General features: G+C 41.3%; 2 protein-coding genes across 2 annotated transcripts; one reads left to right on the forward strand and one right to left on the reverse strand.

Annotated features, from left to right (window-relative positions):
- Positions 1-762: 762 nt before the first annotated feature.
- Positions 763-2,631, forward strand: LOC135204347 (uncharacterized; the record flags this gene model as incomplete). The annotated part of the gene is given in 2 exon segments (XM_064234584.1): positions 763-893; positions 1,663-2,631. Coding segments are annotated over 2 exon segments (957 nt in total). The 3' UTR covers positions 2,559-2,631.
- An 871-nt stretch (positions 2,632-3,502) lies between these two features.
- Positions 3,503-6,527, reverse strand: LOC135208438 (uncharacterized). Its single transcript, XM_064240619.1, has 3 exons — positions 6,131-6,527; positions 4,366-4,556; positions 3,503-3,898 (listed from the first exon to the last, which is right to left on the reverse strand). The coding sequence occupies exons 1-3, from the start codon at positions 6,369-6,371 to the stop codon at positions 3,503-3,505; spliced, it is 828 nt and encodes a 275-aa protein (XP_064096689.1). The 5' UTR covers positions 6,372-6,527.
- Positions 6,528-20,066: the final 13,539 nt, after the last annotated feature.

Consider the following 20,066-nt stretch of genomic DNA (forward strand, 5'->3'; position numbering starts at 1 on the left):
TCGCTAAATACAGCAGCTCAGTTGGTGTTGTTGAAGTTATACCTTTTAGCATTGTCCCTACACCGGAAACTCCTGGAAGGTCGCTAGGAGTATCGATTAATTGCACTTAGACTAATGGTCCTTTCGGTTGCTATCCGTAGAGGAATCTTCGGTACGCTTATAAGACTTCAACCATACAGTAGAAAAAATAACACAGGTAAAATACGTAGAGTATTGTAGTCATTAGAACAGCTATTTCTCATCTACATTCTTTCCTCTATGAGGAAGAGAGAGAAGGGATATCGACTATTCGTTCCCTTCGACAAGGAAGAGAATTATTATTAGCCGAAGAATATCCTCAAGTGAGAACCGAGGACCGAAGACGGAAGTTCTAGCTTCCTACGCTTTTGGATATAAGACTTCATAGACTTAAGCTGGTCTCACACTAGTCATTTCTTGCTCGCGGTTTTGGCCAGCATCCAGCCGATGCTCGCGAGCAAAAGTGTTGTATCGTCACACTAGGATCTCGTGGTTTTCGAGGAGCAGTAGGAAAAGTAAACAAAACTGATCAGCTGATATCATCATGGCGCCCGAAATCGTCGGACTGTTGCAAGATGTGCTGCAGTGATGTGTGTTCTTGGAGTCTTACGTGAATGCAAGAGCAACAAAAAACGTTTGTGGGTTCGAGAGTGGCTCAGGAGAAGAGAGGATAAAGGTATCTTTGACAACTTGTGTCGGGAAATGAGGTTGGGAGATGACGCTGCCTTCTACAACTACCACAGAATGAACAAAGAAGATTTTGATTATCTCTTGAGGCTTGTGTTGGGCCAAGATTGCTAAGCAAGACACCAGGATGAGAAAGGCTATTCCACCAGAACAGAGATTATCAGTCACATTGAGGCACTTGGCCACAGGTAAGTTACTAGGCTATAGCCTATAGGATAATTAGGTTATGACATAGGGTAAAAAAAACCGCAAGGTACAGGCAGGGGTGGACCATGTACGATCAATGTACACAACAAAAAAAGTACATCATAACGCGTCCTGACATCGGAGATGGGCATCAGACGCGACTTGTTGTTGGTGAGAAACGGAGCTAAAGACCTCTACTCCGGTGTCAGGACGCGTTATAATGTACTTTTCTTGTAGTTGTACACACTGATCGTACATGGTCCACCCCACCCCCTGTACCATGCGGTTTTTTTACCCTAGTGCCATTAGAGGTGGCAAATATTTAAATTAAACCCTTGTGAAAAAATATTTTTTTTTATTGTTTAGGTACGTCTATTTGATATATTCCTTCAATAATTTATAGTAGGGGCAGACCCTCCTGTACTTCAGTTGTCCACCAAATCAAGAGAACTTTTGGAGTATACCGACATACCTAACCTTACCTACTTAGCCTATAGTGTGTTTACTTTTCTAAGATCGCTGTGGTGTGGCAGGATCCAACAGGCCATTCAGTACATCTAGCTATAATTATAGAAAGAGAATTAATCTACTCAAGCAGGCCCATCTCTGCAGGGAAGCATTTAAAAGGGCCTTACATACCTGTAAAATATGACAACTCTGTCTTTTCTACCTGGCCCCACCAGAGCAATCTCAGAAAAGTAAACACACTATAGTTGTCGTAGTTCACCGACTGGTAAATATTAAACTAGTGAATTTCATTTTTATTTTCAGGTGAATCAAAAACATCCCTGGGATATTCCTACAGGATCAGCCCAAACCTCCTTTCAAGTGTCGTTCCTGAGGTGTGTGAGGCCTTATATGCAGCTCTGCAACCGTTATATATGAAAATGCCTACAAATGAAGAGGAATGGCTTCGCATCCAAGCAGAATTTCATTCTCTCTGGCAGTTTCCAAATTGCTGTGGTGCTTTAGATGGGAAAAGAGTTCTTATAGCCAAACCTCCAAAATCAGGTTCAACATATTATGACTACAAATGTCATTTCAGCTCCATACTTCTTGCCCTTGTCGATGCGAAGCTGAGATTCATTTATGTAGATGTTGGTAGTGCAGGACGTGCCAGTGATGGAGGTGTATGGGAGAAATGCTCTTTGAAAAGGGCACTTGATAGGGATTTGGTGAAATTTCCTCCACATAAGTCCTTACCTTTTTCGCAGAAAGCATGCCCAAGTGTGATTCTTGCCGATGATGCTTTCCCTCTCACTACTTCTTTAATGAAACCTTACCCTGGTCGAGGACTGACCCATGAGAAAAGGATGTTCAACTACAGGCTCTCTCGTGCTAGACGCACATCAGAGAATGCATTTGGTATACTTTCTGCGAAATTTAGAATATTTAAGCAGCCGATTAATACATCTCCAGAAAACATCAATTCAATTATTTTAGCTGCATGTTCCCTTCACAATTTTTTACGGACCCGTTCACCAAACACATATGCACCAGCAGAAATGTTGGAGCCTGAGGACCACTGCAATGGTGGTATGATAGGCCTACTGCCGATTCCTAGGCGCCCACAGAATGATGCTGCAGTTGTAAGGGACACTTTCATGGCCTACTTCAATGGTGAAGGCAGAGTTCCGTGGCAAGAGCAGATGTCACTATTCCACTAGGAAGTTGTATTTTATAGGTTTTGTGTGTAAATGTAAAATGTATTATTGTTTTCTTCATAAAGTGTCATTATGATTTGTATGTTTTCTTTAGCCCGGACTTATTTAATTTTCTTCTTACTGTGCAATATATTTTAGTATTATTTTTTTTCTTTGCTATTGTGCTTATAAGCCTATGCCTCATGTCATTAATGTATAAAAATGCAAACGTCCTCAAAATGCGCATCCGCAGTGAATATTACTCGACGTTATTGTCCTTCATGAAATAAAACCTGTGAAAATAGTTCATTCATATGCTAAAGTAAGTAATGTTGTAATATTGTTTATGTTCAAAATAAAGTTAGAAAATAAATTATTGCATATTAATTAATAAATTTGGCTTATTTGAGAAAAATACATATATCTTAGTACTGGATGTTAAATTTAAGCATGGTAGTGAAATATTGCAAGCAGCGAGAGAACAAAATGCAGGAAGACTGACTGACACAAAAATAAAAAAAACTTTTTTTTTTGCTTTGAACTCTTATTTTAGACTTTTGGACAGTTCATTATTGTGTAGTAATATTGCAGTACTGTCAAAACAAGTTAATTATACACAGAGAACTTTAGTTTCAAATAAGTGTCACAACTATCACAGAACAACCAATATAAATGCCTTCATCTAAGGCTACACTTATTTGCAAAAATTAAAAGAAAGTAAAAAGACCAAACATTATAAGTAAAGTTTTATTATTCTACTGTTCAATGCATTGTTATTTTAATACTACATAATTAAGAGGTGTATGTTGATAGAATCTTTAAACAAAACTGTATATAATTTTTAAATTATTAGGACTATTAATACAAAACTAACAAGACAAAAAAACTAATCACCTAAATTATCAAAATCAACAGGATGGTCTTGCACAACTTTAACAATCTTTAAGTACACAGCTTTCTTTTCGTTTTTAGACAAGGAGCATGAAACCTGTTATAAGATTTGTGGCTGCTTTAATAACGGGATCACATGATGGATCTGGTTCATTCAGAATAGAATCAACTTTATCCAAAATATTATCAAAACGTTCACCTTCTGTTGAGCATTGTAATTTCCTCCTCTTTTTTACCCTTGTATCTGATCTCTGGGAAATGGAAGAGGAGGAGGATGGAGTAGATGCATGGGTTCCATCAAAATAACTGTCACTCTGCACGGACAATGATGAAGTAGACCGTGTTTGGGGTGGCGTTAGGTCTGGGATGTTGCACACCTGTGGTTGTGCACCATCACTCTCACCCCAATTACTATTGGATGTTCCCTCTTCATAGTGTTCACTTGATATTGAAAGCACTAAAGTCTCTGGTTCCTGTAAGAAAATTTATAACAATATGAAATTTTTCATAAAGTCCATTTTTATTTACAGCACATTTAAATGTTCCTATTCAAAATCATCAGTGGCCAAAAATTATAGGTAGACATACAAATTATAACATGACTATTATAAGGTATATAAAAATAAAGGAGCAAAGAGCTAAACAAATCTATGATGCAATGCTAATTGAATTTTATAATACAGAGTAATTATAGTGTGTGACCTACAATATAGTGATTTAGAGGAAGAGCTCAAAAATAGAGCACTTTGCTGCAGATACATATATGTATATACATATTTCTTTTTACTAGAATATAAAGGCAAAATTCAGTCAACTAGCTCTTAAACCATGTTTCTCATTAGAAAAAAGAAAATGTAAAATTCTAAAATCCTATTAGAAAAGTATAAGTTTATCATTTTTTTCTTAAAAATTTTCCAACACCAGTATGTCCGGTAACTACCTGTGGTTCAGAGGTATCAAATGATGTCCTTCTGGGAGTGCAACTGTTCACTGGAATCATAAAGGAGCAGCTCTTGAAATACTCCCATTTCGGCTCCACGGCACCAGCTGACCCACTTGGTGTGCACTGGATTTTGCGCAATTCCCGCTGAAAAGTCGACTTCAGCGTGCCAAATTTTCTTTGGACATCATCTGATTAGAAAATTTAAGGTTAACTTAGAATAAATGTACTTAACATTTCCATATGATACACAAATTATTACCAGTTAGAATATTATATGTGGCATAAGCTAGTACAAGTAAGCCATTATAGAAGATAAATTTATTTGAAAATACATTTGAGGGCATGCAAATTCAATTGGGTCTTTATACATCATCTAGGTCACTGGCAATCTTTATAAAAAAAAAAAAAAAATTTACTGTTTGCCTAGTTTTTAATGTGCTTTGAATGACTATACTGTTAATTTTTCAGGGAAATTAGTCTTTAACCCAGCTAATAATCCAACAAGAATAGAGGCCTAGCTTACATACCTGCATATTGAAAAATACAAGCTAAGAACTGCCATAAAGCATTGAGAAAAAACCTAGACAATTAATAATGCTGGCCAAGAATTTTGATCAGAAAAATGGTATAAAAATGCCATACAATTATACTTCTTGGGAACTGTATAACCTAACCTATGATTTCCAATGACTTTCAGTGCATATTATAACAATATATATGAATGAAAAATACATGGAAATCATGCAATTTATATATAAAGAATGAGTTAGGTGTAATACTAAACATTCACTAATAATACACCATTTTTCATGTTTTCAACAGCTTAAAATCACTAAAATTAGAATATTAGGGCTACAGTAACCTTAACACAGTGAGACAAACCTTGTCAAATAACCCAAGGGGGCCCAAGCTTGCAAGATTTATAGGCTAACCTTAGGGTAAAAAACTGCATGGTACAGGGGTGGACCATGTACGATCAATGTGTACAACCCCAAGAAAAGTACATTATAATGCGTCCTGACACCGGAGTAAAGGTCTTTAGCTCTGTTTCTCACCAACAAGAAGTCGCGTCTGATGCCCATCTCCGATGGTTGTACACATTGATCGTACATGGTCCACCCCTGTACCATGCGGTTTTTTACCCTAATAAAAGATATATTTCAACTCTGTTTAACCAATATAGCTTTACCATGCCAAAATATATTGCCTACAGTTAGGCTATATTTCATTATACATTCATTTCAGTCTAGGCTACCCCTAGCCTATGCAGTCTAGCCTGGCCTATGGTATAACCAAGTCTAAAATTGCTAAGTTCAGAGAGAGAGATAGAGACAAAAACTAAGCCCTCTAACATGGGTGCTTGCTGTCAACAGTAAAATAAAAATAGCCAACCACGCTTAACCTAGCCAACAAATAACAGTACCATAGACTATGCTATGGCCCTTGGTATATAGGTATATCAACCTGTAACCAATAGGCTTTACCATGCCAAAAATATGCACTAAACTATGGCCAGGGCTACGGTACTTAATCAGTTATACAAACCAAGCCTAAAATATAGCCAACCAAACCAATCATTCCCTAGCACAATTACCAGTACCATGGGCTAGGCTATGGGCCTTGGTATAGGCCTATGTTATAGGTAATGATCAATCAATAAGTTCTAGGCTACTTGTGCAGAATAGTTATATGTACAGTTGCATGATAATATGAATACAGGAATATGGGTCAAATTATTAAAACAAAAAAAAGAGATATCTACCTGCAGTTAAGCCAGCATCGCTAAGGTCGGGAAATTCAGACTTCAGGGCTCTCGTGACTTCCTCCCATTTGCACTTTTTAAGCGTAGTTTTCTTAAAAAGTTCATCCGTGTGATCCCACAACACTCGGAACTCTCTTACTTTTTCTAATAATCCATGGAGAGCAAAGGAAGTCCACACATACCGATGTCTTTGTGTGGGAAGAGACATAGTTCCTGAGCACGTCCTGTTAGCAGCAGCCATCTTGTGTGTTTACACTACGCTGTCGCTCGTTGTTCGCGGCTGCTGCTTCCCAACAAGACGGAAAGCAAAGATCTCGAGCAAAAATCTCCCGGTTTTCGATTCTCGGCAGCAACGGCTCGCTGCTCGTGAAAAAAAGGCCCAGTGTGAGGCCAGCTTTAGTCTCCAAGTTTTTTTCCTGGAAGAGCCTCTAACCAATGAAGGAGAGCTGTTCCGAATCCTCGCATCAGGTTTTCGGCTCGATAATTTTAATAGACCTATTCCTTCATTTAATGGAGTATCTGGCAACTCAGGGAGAATACTGCGAGACGGCGAACGTAGGTTGCTGTCACTGTAGACCTACGCAGTACCATCTAGTTCTCGGTCATGAGTGGTCGGTTACATATCTCTCTCCTACGGGATTGACTGCCTAACCGTATCTCTCCCCCTACAATCACAGACTTTAGCCTCGGATTGAGGGGAATTTGTAAGCAAACATGAATAAACATTGTCTGCGTTTTGCTAAGATACGTCTCGTTGGATAGGAGCCGCTGGTCTGGTTTTGATTTGTGAATGAGAGAGAGAGATATATCGACAAGTTGGATCTTGCTCAACCCTTTGGATGCATAGTGCAGTGCAAGTTTGAGTGAGGGTGTCGGAGGGACGTATAGTACCAATGAATTTATATATTTTGAAAGTAAGCGTTGTAGATGATGCTACTTTCTGACTGCCATAATAGGCAGGTGTTGATGCATATTGAAGAGTGTTTGTTTGCTTGATTTGATGCAAGCAGAGAAAATTAAAGCTTTCAACAGAAAGATCTCTTACACCTTTTCATGTTGTTTACGGCAATGTATCAGAATTATGGGCGATTCTAACGCGGAATAGCACTTTATTATACAATGCTCTCATGCTTATGAAAGCATAGCCTTATTAGAGAACGGAGCATACTCAGTGAGACAATGGATGAGTCTGCTGGGAACCTTTTCTTCGTGGCAGAAGTTTGTTTTCCTGAAGGGACTACAATGCAGACCTATATAAATTTTTTCCTACCAAGAAACGGAAATAATATACGAGACGGTGCCGGGTAACCTGACAGAGGTACAGATGTCCTGGCACATAGTCTAAAGAATTGCAAGCAATTTTGTTGACTCTACAATTCCTCGATACAGCGAGTTGTTAACCGAAGGGTTCAGTAGCCTCTCTGATAGCAGGCTCGGTAGTGTCACAGTCCGTTCCTGTTTACGTTCCCCGTCTAACTGGATGGGGGTTCGATCCCCGGGAGGGACGAAATGATTTTTATCAATTAGGTTAATTCCACAGCTCTCTCATATCTCAACGAGCATCAATAATCTCTCTCTTCGCCCCGGTTCGCGTTAACAAGAGAGAACCTGTTTGGGGCACAGGCACGGAACGTAACGATCCTCAAGAGGTTCGCTGCACTTGTCACGACCGTGAGAATCGTCTCGATCGACGATAATAACTCTTGACGTCTGAATAATCTTCGTTGAAAAGAGAGTTGTGGAAATCTGGGAGACGTCTTGTTCATAGATCTCTTCGCAATGTTGAAGACGAAGAGGCTTCCTCTAGACTGCTTCCTTCTTCTCGATCCAAGAGCAGTAGCATTATACGCCATCCTTTAGTTTAGAAGGGGAATAAATATTAGTCTTTTTTCCCCTATACAAATTCTTAACAAATGTATTATGATAATTACTGTCGTCAGGGGGAGAGAGGATGATGCTTTTCGCCCCATTTTTAGCCTTCAAGAGGCTCGATTCACAGAGGTCACGTCCTTCCTACAGCACTTTCCAAAGGCCTTCCCAAGAGAGTCGGTCTACTCTATCAGCCTCACTTAGAAAGGGACCTCAAAACCTATCCACTCTGAGTCTGTCTGCGTGCAGACTGACGAGAAGTTGACATGAATGGAAGGGTTTTTCTAAGTGAATGGCAAGTGTCATGGCCAAGACAAAGAAGTGCTGCAGATCTTACTAGGTTGGATGAATAAATTATCCTCTTTTGATAACTCTGTGACCTAAATGAATGTTTTCTTCCCTTTCTGAGAGAAGAATCACCTTTGGATATATCTGCTATCAAAGAATACAGTAGCAGGCTATACTCTGTCTTTACAAAGGGTCTTAAAGATAGCAGAGGACTAAGATCTTAGGGATTTTATAAGATACCTCGAGATAACCAAGAGTAGGACATCATGTACTTCGAGTTGGAATCTTTTCGTGGCCCGCAGATTCCTTGTTCCGACAGGTTGGAACCTCCTCATCAAGCTTCTTTTAGAAATCTTATGAGGAAATTCATTTTTTTCTCTTATCCCTAGCAACTACCAAGAGGACAAGTGAATTTCAGGTATTGGAGTCTCGCATCGAATTCAATGGAGACTCGGCGATTGGTTCTTGCCAGCCCATTATTTCTGGCAAAGAACTAAAACCCTTCTAACCCAACCCTGGCTCAGAGCTTTGAAGTCAAGGGACTTTCCCATTTTATAGGGTAAGAGATAGAAGGGTCTCTTTGCCCTGTCAGGGCGCTTAAGTTTTATCTTCAGCAGAAGAAATGGCTTAAGGGTTGCCTACAGAGTCTTTGGGATGCTATGAGGGCCCGAAGCGCTTCCCAGAAGGTACTCAGAAGGATACGACAAGAGCCAAGAAAGCCCGGGGTTCGCCCTCTTTTGGCTCAGAGTCATCTTCGACTCCCAGACCTTCTTCCCCTCCTTCGGGCAAGGAGAGGGAAGATTCTGAAACGAGAAACCTGCTTAACATGCAGGAATAGATCTCGTCAGAAACGGAAGTACTCACGAAGGATCCTCCTCGGAGGAAGACTCTTCTCTCTCGTCCTATTAAGATATCCTATCGTCTACTGGACGTACCTGGCTCCAAGCGCCTCCCCTCGTCCTAGGCCAAGGCTCCAGGTATAATAGAACCTTCCACCCTTCTCCAGTCTCCGGACAAACTATTGTTGGTTTGTTCAGGATTCTTGGACATCGAAGCCCAGCCAGGCTCCAAGTGCCAAACAGGCGAAAAGCGCCAGATGCAGACAGCCCGGACGAGCGCGTTTTTTGTCTGAGGCGGACAAGGTGCGGGCCTCCAACGTGGCGCAAAGCGCCAGATGCGGACAGACCGGACAGGAGAGGGTGTTCGATGTGGACATCGCCAGCCAGCCGCGAAGCTACAGCCAGGCTCGAAGCGCCAGCCGGGCGCCAGGCACCAGAAACGCCAGCCAGGAGCCAGGCTCCAACCAGGTGCCAGAAGCGCCAGCCAGGCGCCAGGCTCCAGCCAAGAGTGATGCGCCAGCCAGGCGACAGGCTTCATCCAGAAGAGATCCATATCAAAGAACGCCCTGGCCTTCTTTGAGAAAAGTGTGATCTCCAAAGCACATGATAGTGCCTTGATGATTCCTTCAAACAGCTGAGAATTAAAGCGCATGAAGTGCGTGCTTTTGCCAATTCTTGTTCTTTCCATAGAATATGTCAATAAAGGACATATTAGCTGTCACAGACGGGAGATGCAACTCTGTGTTGACTTCCCATTACCCGAAGGAGGTCAAGATAACCTACGAGAGATCCTTCTCTCTTGGTTTTTATGTGTCTGCGGATACGTTGCTGGGATAGGGAGCCGATACTGATCCTTAACTAGTGAGTTAAATTTTATTTAACGTCGCGTTTTTAGGGTTGTTTGAAAGGAGTTTGAGTATAACTCTTTTCAAATTAAGTACTAACCCTCGTGTTAGGATCAGGTGATCGGGATCGGTGTTGTGCTCCTTAATTATGCCACTAGGCAAGGTGTGTTGGTAGATCCGAAGAGTCTTTCAGCAACAGGTCACGCCCTCGCTGTAGCTCTTCAGGCAAGGCAGACCCATAGACAGTGTCCATGAAGTCTTGGCTCCTTGTGATAGTAGTAGACAGGTTCTGTCATGTAAGCGGGCGAACCCCCTTTGACAAGATCCTACTTGGATTCTACCATGTAACTGGATAACAAATCCCTTTGGTAGACCCAAAGTCTTTCAGCAATAGGTCACGCCCTCGCTGTAGCTCTTCAGTCAAGGCAGACCCATAGACAGTGTCTATGAAGTCTTGGCTCCTTGTGATAGTAGTAGACAGGTTCTGTCATGTAAGCGGGCGAACCCCCTTTGACAAGATCCTACTTGGATTCTACCATGTAACTGGATAACAAAATCCCTTTGGTAGACCCAAAGAGTCTTTCAGCAATAGGTCACGCCCTCGCTGTAGCTCTTCAGGCAATGCAGACTCATAGACAGTAGTCATGAAGTCTTCTGCCTAAACAGATAAGAACCAAGGTTTTTATATCCTACAACATGTGTTGTTTCCCTTTTCTATGTTTTATAACTGTCTCTTTCCCTTCACCAAGGGTGCCAATCAGCTAAGTATATATTTGACAGGAAAGTTCATGTACAAAAATGATATTGTTAGTATACAATAAAGTAGTATACAATAAAGTTTTGTACATACTTACCTGGCAGATATATACGATTGATGGCCCGCCCTACCTCCCCTCAGGAGAGAGGTGGAAGAGAAAATCTGATTAGAAGACAGGAATGGTTCCTATTCCTGCCACCCAGCGGCAGGGCGGTAGATCACCTGACCTACCTGTAGCGTGTGCCGCGAAATTCGAATTTCTGTCGGGACGACGGAGTCTATAGCTAAGTACAGGCAGTCCCCGGGTTACGACGGGGGTTCCGTTCTTGAGGCGCGTCGTAAGCCGAAAATCGTCGTAAGCCGGAACGACAGGGACTTGGAATATGCCTTAAACTAAGAAAAAGTTAGAGACCTTACCTGTGTGACATGCAAGTATATTGCATGATGTGTAGTGTGGTTATTTCAATGGCAAAGGATGGTTCTTGAAGGTATAATTCTTTATTAAACTCTTGTGACACTATAAAGCACAATGTACTACACTTAATCCTTAGGTTAGATTATACACTAAACACTATATTATGCACTGTACACTTCGTAGTAGTATTTGTTAGATCCTGGAGTACACTAAAATCCCAGTCTGGTAGCTCTGGAAGGTAAAAGTTATACACAATTAGTACAAAATACTACACAAAGTCTTGAATGCAATATGTATTATAGATCTCAGAGTAGAAAAAAGTTAATGTATGTTAATTAAATTTCCTTACTTTTATTTAATTTCCTTACTGTTAATTAATCCAAGAGTACGTTAATGTTTTATGAATTAATTCCTTTACTTTTAGTTTAAATTTTCGTTCAACGTAACCCTGGATGCACAAAGTCTTATGTGGCCCCATAGCCTACATCATTCAGGGGGTTCTGGAATGTACAAAAAATAATTAGTATGTCGTAAGTACTCTATGCATAGTAAGTTACATACAGTAATATGCACCATACAGTGGTTTAATATCACATATATAACATGTATAAAACTTGTTAATGTATGTTAATAATTCCTTACCTTTTAGTTTAAATTAAATTTGTCGTTCAACGTAACCCTGGATGCACAAAGTCTTATGTGGCCCCATAGCCTATCATTCAGGGGAGGGGGTTCTGGAATGTACAAAAGATAATTTTGTCAGTAAGACTCTTATGCATAGTAAGTTACATACAGTAATATGCCACCATACAGTGGGTTTAATATTCGATAAAGGTAAATGATTGGTCTACACCCCCTGTTCAGCAGGGAGTGTACAGTATGTAATTCCATGAGGGACCTTGATCACTTATCCCATGTGAGAGATCTTGGTCACTTTTTTTTAGTATGTACGTATAAAACTTACTTAATGTATGTTTACTACTATGTATAATTACCTTACCTTTAGTACAGTAGTACATAGTTTACAGTTGTCGTGCTATGTTATGTAGTAACCCTGGACAAAGTTTTATGTGGCCCCATAGCCTGCATCATGGAGGGGGTCCTGGTTTTCTGGAATGTACCAAAAAAGTATCAAAGTTAAGTCATGTTATGTATGTTTAGTAAGTTACATACAGTAACCATACGTACAGTGGTTTATAACATGTACATATGTACATAATCAAACTTGGTGGAAATTCCTGTAAAAAAAAGTTATGACGTATGTAATATGTACTACTGTATGTAAAAACCTTACTGTTCATACTTTGTTACACTACATGTTACATGTGATACGTATACTTTCCTGAAGGGTTTTTGACCATCCATCCGGAAAAATGGTTCTTCTACTTGTAGTTATCCCTTGATGACACTTGTAGTAACAACCTGGTAGTTGTGTGAAAAAGTGTTGGTTCTGGAAGGAAAAAAGTAACAAAATTAGTGTACAAAATATACATACAGAAAGTTGTGAATGCAATATGTTAATTACTGTAGATATATCAAGAGTACTAAAAGAGTTAATGTATGTTAATTAATTCCTTACTTTTAGTTTAAGTTGTCTTTCAATGTAACCCTGGATGGACAAAGTCTTATGTGGCCCCATAGCCTACATCATTCAGGGGTTCTGGAATGTACAAAAAATAATTTTGTCAGTAAGTACTCTATGCATAGTAAGTTACATACAGTAATATGCACCATACAGTGGTTTAATATCACATATAACATGTAGTATAAAACTTAATTTATAAATTCCTTACATAAACTTACCAACTTTTAGTGAGTCTCAAAGCTGTTTACCTAGGTGTGGGAGATGGAGGTGGAGGTGTAGAGCATTCATGATAAGGATGCATTCCAAACCTAACTTCAGTGTGCTTTATCACAGATAACAGGCTAGGATGATGGGCAGTCTGGAATGAAGAATTAATAATAAGGACAGTATGTAACCACTTAGGTGTACAAAATTTATTGTACGTATGCAACATAAAACACAACGAGAATTCCTTACCTTCAGCAAAATGAAGACATGTAGGCTATGTAGAGGTCTGGTTTATGTAAGTCACAGGTGCATGACCAGTCCCTGGAATGATAATGTAATACATATGATTATAGTATGTATGTTACATACATAACATGGTTATTACATATGTAATATTAAAACATAATAAAAAAAAAATGGCCTTACCAAATTCTAGTGGTTTGGCTTGCTTACTGGGATGGCCATATGGTACATGAGAGTGGGTGGCTGGGCTATGGAGTGGGATGGGCAGGTGCTTGGGAGTCTAGAATGATAAAAAATATATAAAATGATAGTTACTACTACTGTAACTACTGCACATGTTATTTACTGTTTGAACATATGTAGTGTGTAATACGTATGTTCAATATAAAAAATGAAGAATTCTTTTACCTGAAGGAATGGGAGAGGTGATTACTACTCGTATCAACTGATTTGGGCTCTGAGAGGTGATACTCGTATCAACTGATGAGGGAACATCTACATCTGAAAGAATGATAGGGTACATAAATATATTATAAGGTGGATTGTAATTGTAGCCATATGTACACTTTTAATAAAATTTCTATTAGCAATTTATAAAACATTTTATACAAATTTGTTAAGGATTCCTTACCTGATGTATAGGGCGAGGCCTCAAAAACCATGGAAAGGCTCAGGGTCATCTGGGTCACTGTCACTATCAAAGGGGTCTGAAATGAAAAAAAAAAAAATAATAAGGTTATGCCAACATCGAACACATTGTACCACTATGTAAGTTGAGTTACGTATGTATGTAGGGTGGTAAACAATTTCCAACATGAAAATGAGAAAAAATGAAATTGCTTACCTGATTGTACAGGTGGGCGGGCTGATACAGAGGGTCCAGGTACAGGGGGATCTGGAACTGTCACAGGTAGTACAGGGAGATCTGGAACTGTCACAGGTAGTACAGGGAGGGATCTGGAACTGTCACAGGTAGTACAGGGGGATCTGGAACTGTCACACTTCTGCAATAAAATTACAAATGATGAAAATTAATGAAGTTACAATTTACTCTTACATTTAGTTGTTACATTAAAAAATTAACACATTTTGTAATATTTACACTATGTAAACACATAAATTAGTAAAACAGTTCAGAATTCCTTACCAGGACTAGAGTGGGAGGTGGTGGTACTGGAGACTTGTGAAAGAAAGTGTCAAGCCTGGACTGCACACTTCTCTTCGTCTGCTTCTCCTTCAGGGTCTCCTTGTAGAAAGTCACCAAAATCCATGATTCCTCTCTTGATTTTGTCAAACCTAGAAAACGTTAGGGTCTTCTGCCTCAAAAGAAGCCAAGGCTCTCTCCAGATGAGTAAAACCCTCTGACAAGCCTTTCACAGTTATGACCTGGGTTTTGGCTCTGGTGCCGCCTCCTCTTCCTCAATCATTTGTTGTTCAAGTTCTAGTAAGTCCTCTGCAGACAATTCCTCTCCATGGGAAGCCAGCAGCTCTGTTACATCATCAGGTTCAAGATCTAGTTTCAGCCTCTTGCTTAGCCCTACGATCTTCCTCGTCACAGTCTCGACGTCTTCTGCCTGGTCAAAGCCTTCAAAACTGTGCACACAGTTTCCTCCAGGCCCCATTTAAAGTGGTCGTCTTCACCTCGTCCCAAGCACTTGCAATGTTCTTCACTGCATCTGCAATGTTGTAGCCCTTCCAGAATTGCTTCAGTGTCAACTCCTTGTTAGCTTCTATGGCCCTCAAAGCAAAACGTATGGTCCTTCTAAGGTAGTAAGCCTTGAAATTAGCTATTACTCCCTGGTCCATTGGCTGTATCAGCGATGTGGTATGGGTGGGAGGTACACCACCTTCACATTAGGATGCATGTCGCTCAAATTTGAAGGGTGACCAGGGGCAGTGTCCAGGGACTAAGAGGGCCTTAAAAAGTCAAATACCGCTCCACTGCTGGCACGAAATGGTCATTGAACCAATCTTCGAAGACCATTAAGGTGGAACCCACGCCTTCTTGTTAGATTTCCAAATCACAGGGAGTTGACTCTTGAAAATGCCCTTGAAAGCCCTGGGATTCTCGGCCAAATACACAGCAAGGGCTTCAGTTTCAAATCACCACTTGCATTGGCCCCAAACAGCAAAGTCAGTCGCTCCTTTCCAGCTTTATGGCCAGGTGCTGACTTCTCCTCCTTGGAAAGGTACGTTCGATTTGGCATTCTTTTCCAAAATAATCCAGTCTCATCCACATTAAAGACTTGGTCAGCCGTGTAACCACCATCCTTAATTATCTCAGCCAAACCACCTGGAAAACTTTCTGCTGCTTCGCTATCAGCACTAGCAGCTCACCTTGCAGCTTCACATTATGCAAATTTGCACGAGCCTTAAAACGGTTAAACCAACCTCTACTCGCGGAAAATTCACCACCAGCACTGCCTTCGCCAAACTTTTTCACTACTGCCTCATGCAGCGCTCTAGCCTTCTCCTGGATCACACTTAAGCTCACCGGAACACGTCGCTGGTTCTGGTCCTCCAGCCAGATCATGAGCAATTTCTCTCCATTTCAACAATGCTCTGGCTACGTTGCTTCTCGTTTATCACCGTTGACTTCATCGGTGCAGCATCCTTAACATGCTTCAGAATACGTTCCTTATCCTTCACAATGGTTACCACCGTGGTCCTGCTCAAGCCTAAAAAGAACGGCCTATTTCGGTGTTAGTTTCTCCCTTCTCCGAACGCTTTATCACGTCATATTTGACCTCCATCGTGATGACCTTCCTCTTCTTGGATGACTATCATCGGAGGAAGTACTTTGGCGTTTAGGAGCCATTGTAAATTTGCGAAAATGGCAAGGAATTTCAGCAACGTCTCAGTCACACAACCCTAGTAGGGAATGCAGGCAAGGCACGGCGATTGAAGTGGCGTCCTTTCGTATTGTTACGCTTGGCGTCCTCGACCGTCCGAGGTCGTTTGTTCGGTCAATTTACCATACAGTTTAATAGCGTTAATTAATTTATGCACCTCCGCTCAAAAACTAGTCTGCATATGAGGTATCGTTAAAAAGCATAACACAAACCGTCGTAACCTTGGAAAATTTGTTGTAATCTAACCGCCAGAAAACTTAGTTTTTTTAATTATGTACTGGAAAACAAGCAATGATTTTTCATTATAGTTTGCGCTTTTGGACTGTTTTTTAAACTGCGCATCCCAAGCTAGTGTATTCATTCGCCCGCAAACTAGTTCCGCATATGCGGCGTCACTAAATAAAAAAATTCAAAAAATACGCAAAAAAAAAAAGTGTCAAAAATCATCATAACCTCAAAATTTTTGTTGTAATGTAACCAAAAACATATTTTTATATGTACTGTGCTAAACTATAAAGGATTTTTATCATAGCATGCGTTTTTTAAAGCGTCGTTAACTCGGAGCGTCGGAAGCGTCCAGCGTCATAACCTCGGAACAAGCGTCGTAACCCAGGACGGAATTTCCATTGAATATTTAAGAAAAAGCGTCGTAACCTCGGTAACGTCGTAAGCCGGAACCGTCGTAAGCCGGGACTGCCTGTATATATCTGCCAAGTAAGTATGTACAAAACTTTATTGTATACTAACAATATCATTTTAGCAGCAACGTATTGGAGATGCAACTCGGTATTTGCTTCCCATTACTTAAAGGATGTCAGAGTGACATACGAAAAGTGCTTCTCTCTTGGACCATATGTATCAGCGGATACTGTGCTGGGACAGGGAGCTGGTACTGATCCTTAACTAGTTAGTTGTCTTTTAATCTGAAAAAGTTTGGTTTTGAGTTTTTAGGGTTGTTTGAAAGGATGTTGGGGGATAACTCCTTTCAATCTTAGTACTAACCCCGGTGTTAGGATCAGGTGATCGTGATCGGTGTTATGCTCCTTGATGATGCCATTTGGCAAGGTGTTTTGTCATGTAAGTGGATAAGACCCCATTGACAAAGGTCCTCAGGTTCTGTCGAGTAAGTGGATAAGACCCCTTTGACAGACCAACAAGAACTCTTAGCATGAGGTCACTACCTTGCTGAGGCTCTTGAGGCGATGCAAGCTCTTAGGCAGTAGCCATGAAGTCTTCCGCCGACACAGGTAGGAACCAAGGTTTCTTATATATTTATTACCTACAACGTATGTTGTTTTCCTGTCTATTCAGTAATTAGCTGTCTCTTACCCTCCGTCAAAGGTGCCAATCAGCTAAGTATATATCTGACAGGGAAGTTGAATGTACAAAAATGATATTTCTGGGCTTGACCTGTGTCGGCCTGTGAAATGGTTCCTTTGATACTATTTCTGAGGAATAAATATTGCTATTCATCCTAGAGAAAAAAGAAACAATATAATGCCAAGATAAATGGCTCGCTCACTTCTTATAGAAGTGTCGGTATAGTAAGGAGCGAGTGGAATCACTACCAGAGTCCCTTGCCATTTAGCTTCTTCTTCCTTCGACAAACCCCGAACTACGGAGGAGCCGTGCTACAGCTCCCGGTCTACTACTACCGTGAGCACCTCCGACGCCTGAGACGACATTCCTTTCGATAGCACGCGTTACAACCAGACGTTAGAATTTTTCTGTGCTGTGTTTCGCTCGATTTTGGATTATCTTTTATTTTCAAGATGTCTTCAGCTTCTGCTTCTAAGTTAAGTACTGTTTGGGGTTACTGATCTCATTTTATGATGATCTTCGTGTTTTATACATATTCGGAGCCTTATCGGCCGGTATGCCCCTCGACCGCTTGGCGGTACGGGTTCTCTCTTTCGGTCTTCCATACCGTTAGGGATTTCCCCCCTTTCTCAGTACTTTAGATATGGTTACTTTTACATAGTCTCTATATCTTTTATGCAGTTAGTTTTTTAGTTAGGCCTCCACGGGGCACGCTCCGACCGCACGTTTCGGACCTTAGTCTAGCTACGCCTTACATTGTTAGGAGTTTTATCAGTCACGATTTTGAGAGTCATATCATCTTAATTATTCTGATGTTCTCTCTTTTTTCCTTCTCTAGTTCCTGATTACCAATTAATAAATTATAGGTACTAGGTTGGCTAACATACACCATGCTTCGGTATGGCGATTAGCTTCCCTGTTATCATTTATTTTACCGTTAAGTTAGGCTTTCATACCCCAATTGTCGATTGGTGATTAGCCTGCCCCCCGTTTTCTTGAACTAAAGGTTAGATTAAGCTAACATACCCCTTTCTTCGGATCGGCGATTAGCCTAATTTTCTGTTTGCTTAGCTTCGTGTTCCCCGTGTTAGCCTAGCTTTAAGATATCGCTTTAATTTTATTTGATTGATTATTATAAGTAATCCTATATATATCAGTGATATTGATGTTGTTCCGACGGTTCTTCCCCACCTTGTGTCTTTCACCTGGCTGGGAAGACCACCGGTTGATCCGGTGAGCACCCGGTTACGGGGTCCACCCCCTCCCGTTCGCCCCATCCCCCCTCCATACATTGCCATCCACGTCGATGGTGATGACTCGTTTCTCACAGCTAGCGTCCGAGTCTGCATGAGAGGGGGTGGACTCACGGGACTGGTGGGGCATCTCCCTCCCCTACTGGTATTCTCACTCGTCATGTGCCTCGGGGGCTCGGGACCTCCTCCCCCCTTCTTCTCCGTCCTTAACTGGCCGCTTAGGGGGAGGGCTCCCCTACCCCACGTTCTTCCCTACCCTTTCCCCCTCAGTTCAGTCCGGCAGGTGTCTATCCGCCGTACCGAACATAGAGAGGGGGGGAGGGAACCACTGGGTTTCCTATCCACTTAGGATAGTTTACACGAGCACTTACTGATATAATGGGTTTTATTTTGTTTTTATTTTGTTTTTATTTAATGTTTAGAATCTTTTGCGTTACTCCTGGGGTTTTTTATTTCCGCCTCTCGTACTATCCCTTGCTTCGTTAGAAGTTTGACATTGCTCACTCAATATTAATTAACTCCGGGCCATACGGAGAACTCCGGGCCCTACGGAGTCTATTTTTAATCATATACAAGTGAGCTTAGCGGAGGCGGAGACTTTCTTCCCCCCTCGTACCTTTCTACGTAATATTCATACGTAGATCTCTATCCGTCGGTCCTACTCCGCACCCACGGATATTTTGCATATTATACCACCGGAGGTTGTATTGGTACTCATGTATCCTTTGACTTACAGATGTTGTGCCAGGAGATTGGGTGCAATGCCGTTCTCATGCAGGATGTGCAGTGAAAGTGGAGGATTTTATCGTTTGGCATCATGAAGCTTGCCAAACCTGCTACTTGCTAGTAGGAGATGCCTCACTAGTAGTAAGTTTCTTAGCACTTTCTTCATTCATTCATCACCTGGAATACTTGTTATTATATTATACCTTTCACATATGAGACACATTCATATAATCTCAACAACATTCCCTCCCCCTCACGACATTCCTCCCCTATCCTCTTCCTAACTCACACCCTTTTTTACAGGGTTCTGATGAAGAAAAAGAAGAAAGCTTTGTCGACTCTCAAAGCTTGGGTAGGGGGTGTTTTTGGCCGGAATTCGAAGGGCCGCCCCTACATTTCTTACCCAGGATATGGCGGACCTAGTATTCCCAGGAGCCAAGAAAGGATCAGTGGTGGACCCGATAGCGGCCGCCCCTTTGCTGGCCGACCTTCAAGTCATGATCTCCCTTCAGGAGGGGGATTTCCCAGAGGACCCATGGCTATTGACTCCATGGGTACAGGTAAGGGTGTAGTAGGGGCAGCTTCTGTGGGTTCTCAGGGCCCTTTCCTGAATTCCCTTTCTCCATCACCTTCTACTGATCCTTCTACTTCCACTTCTTTCCGGGGCTTCACTGAAGAGCAGCGGTCTGTCCATCCTAAGGCTACTTCAGTGATCCCCAAGGCTAAGATGACCGAGG

Source organism: Macrobrachium nipponense, chromosome 11, assembly GCF_015104395.2.
Source record: "Macrobrachium nipponense isolate FS-2020 chromosome 11, ASM1510439v2, whole genome shotgun sequence".
Lineage (NCBI taxonomy): Eukaryota > Metazoa > Arthropoda > Malacostraca > Decapoda > Palaemonidae > Macrobrachium > Macrobrachium nipponense.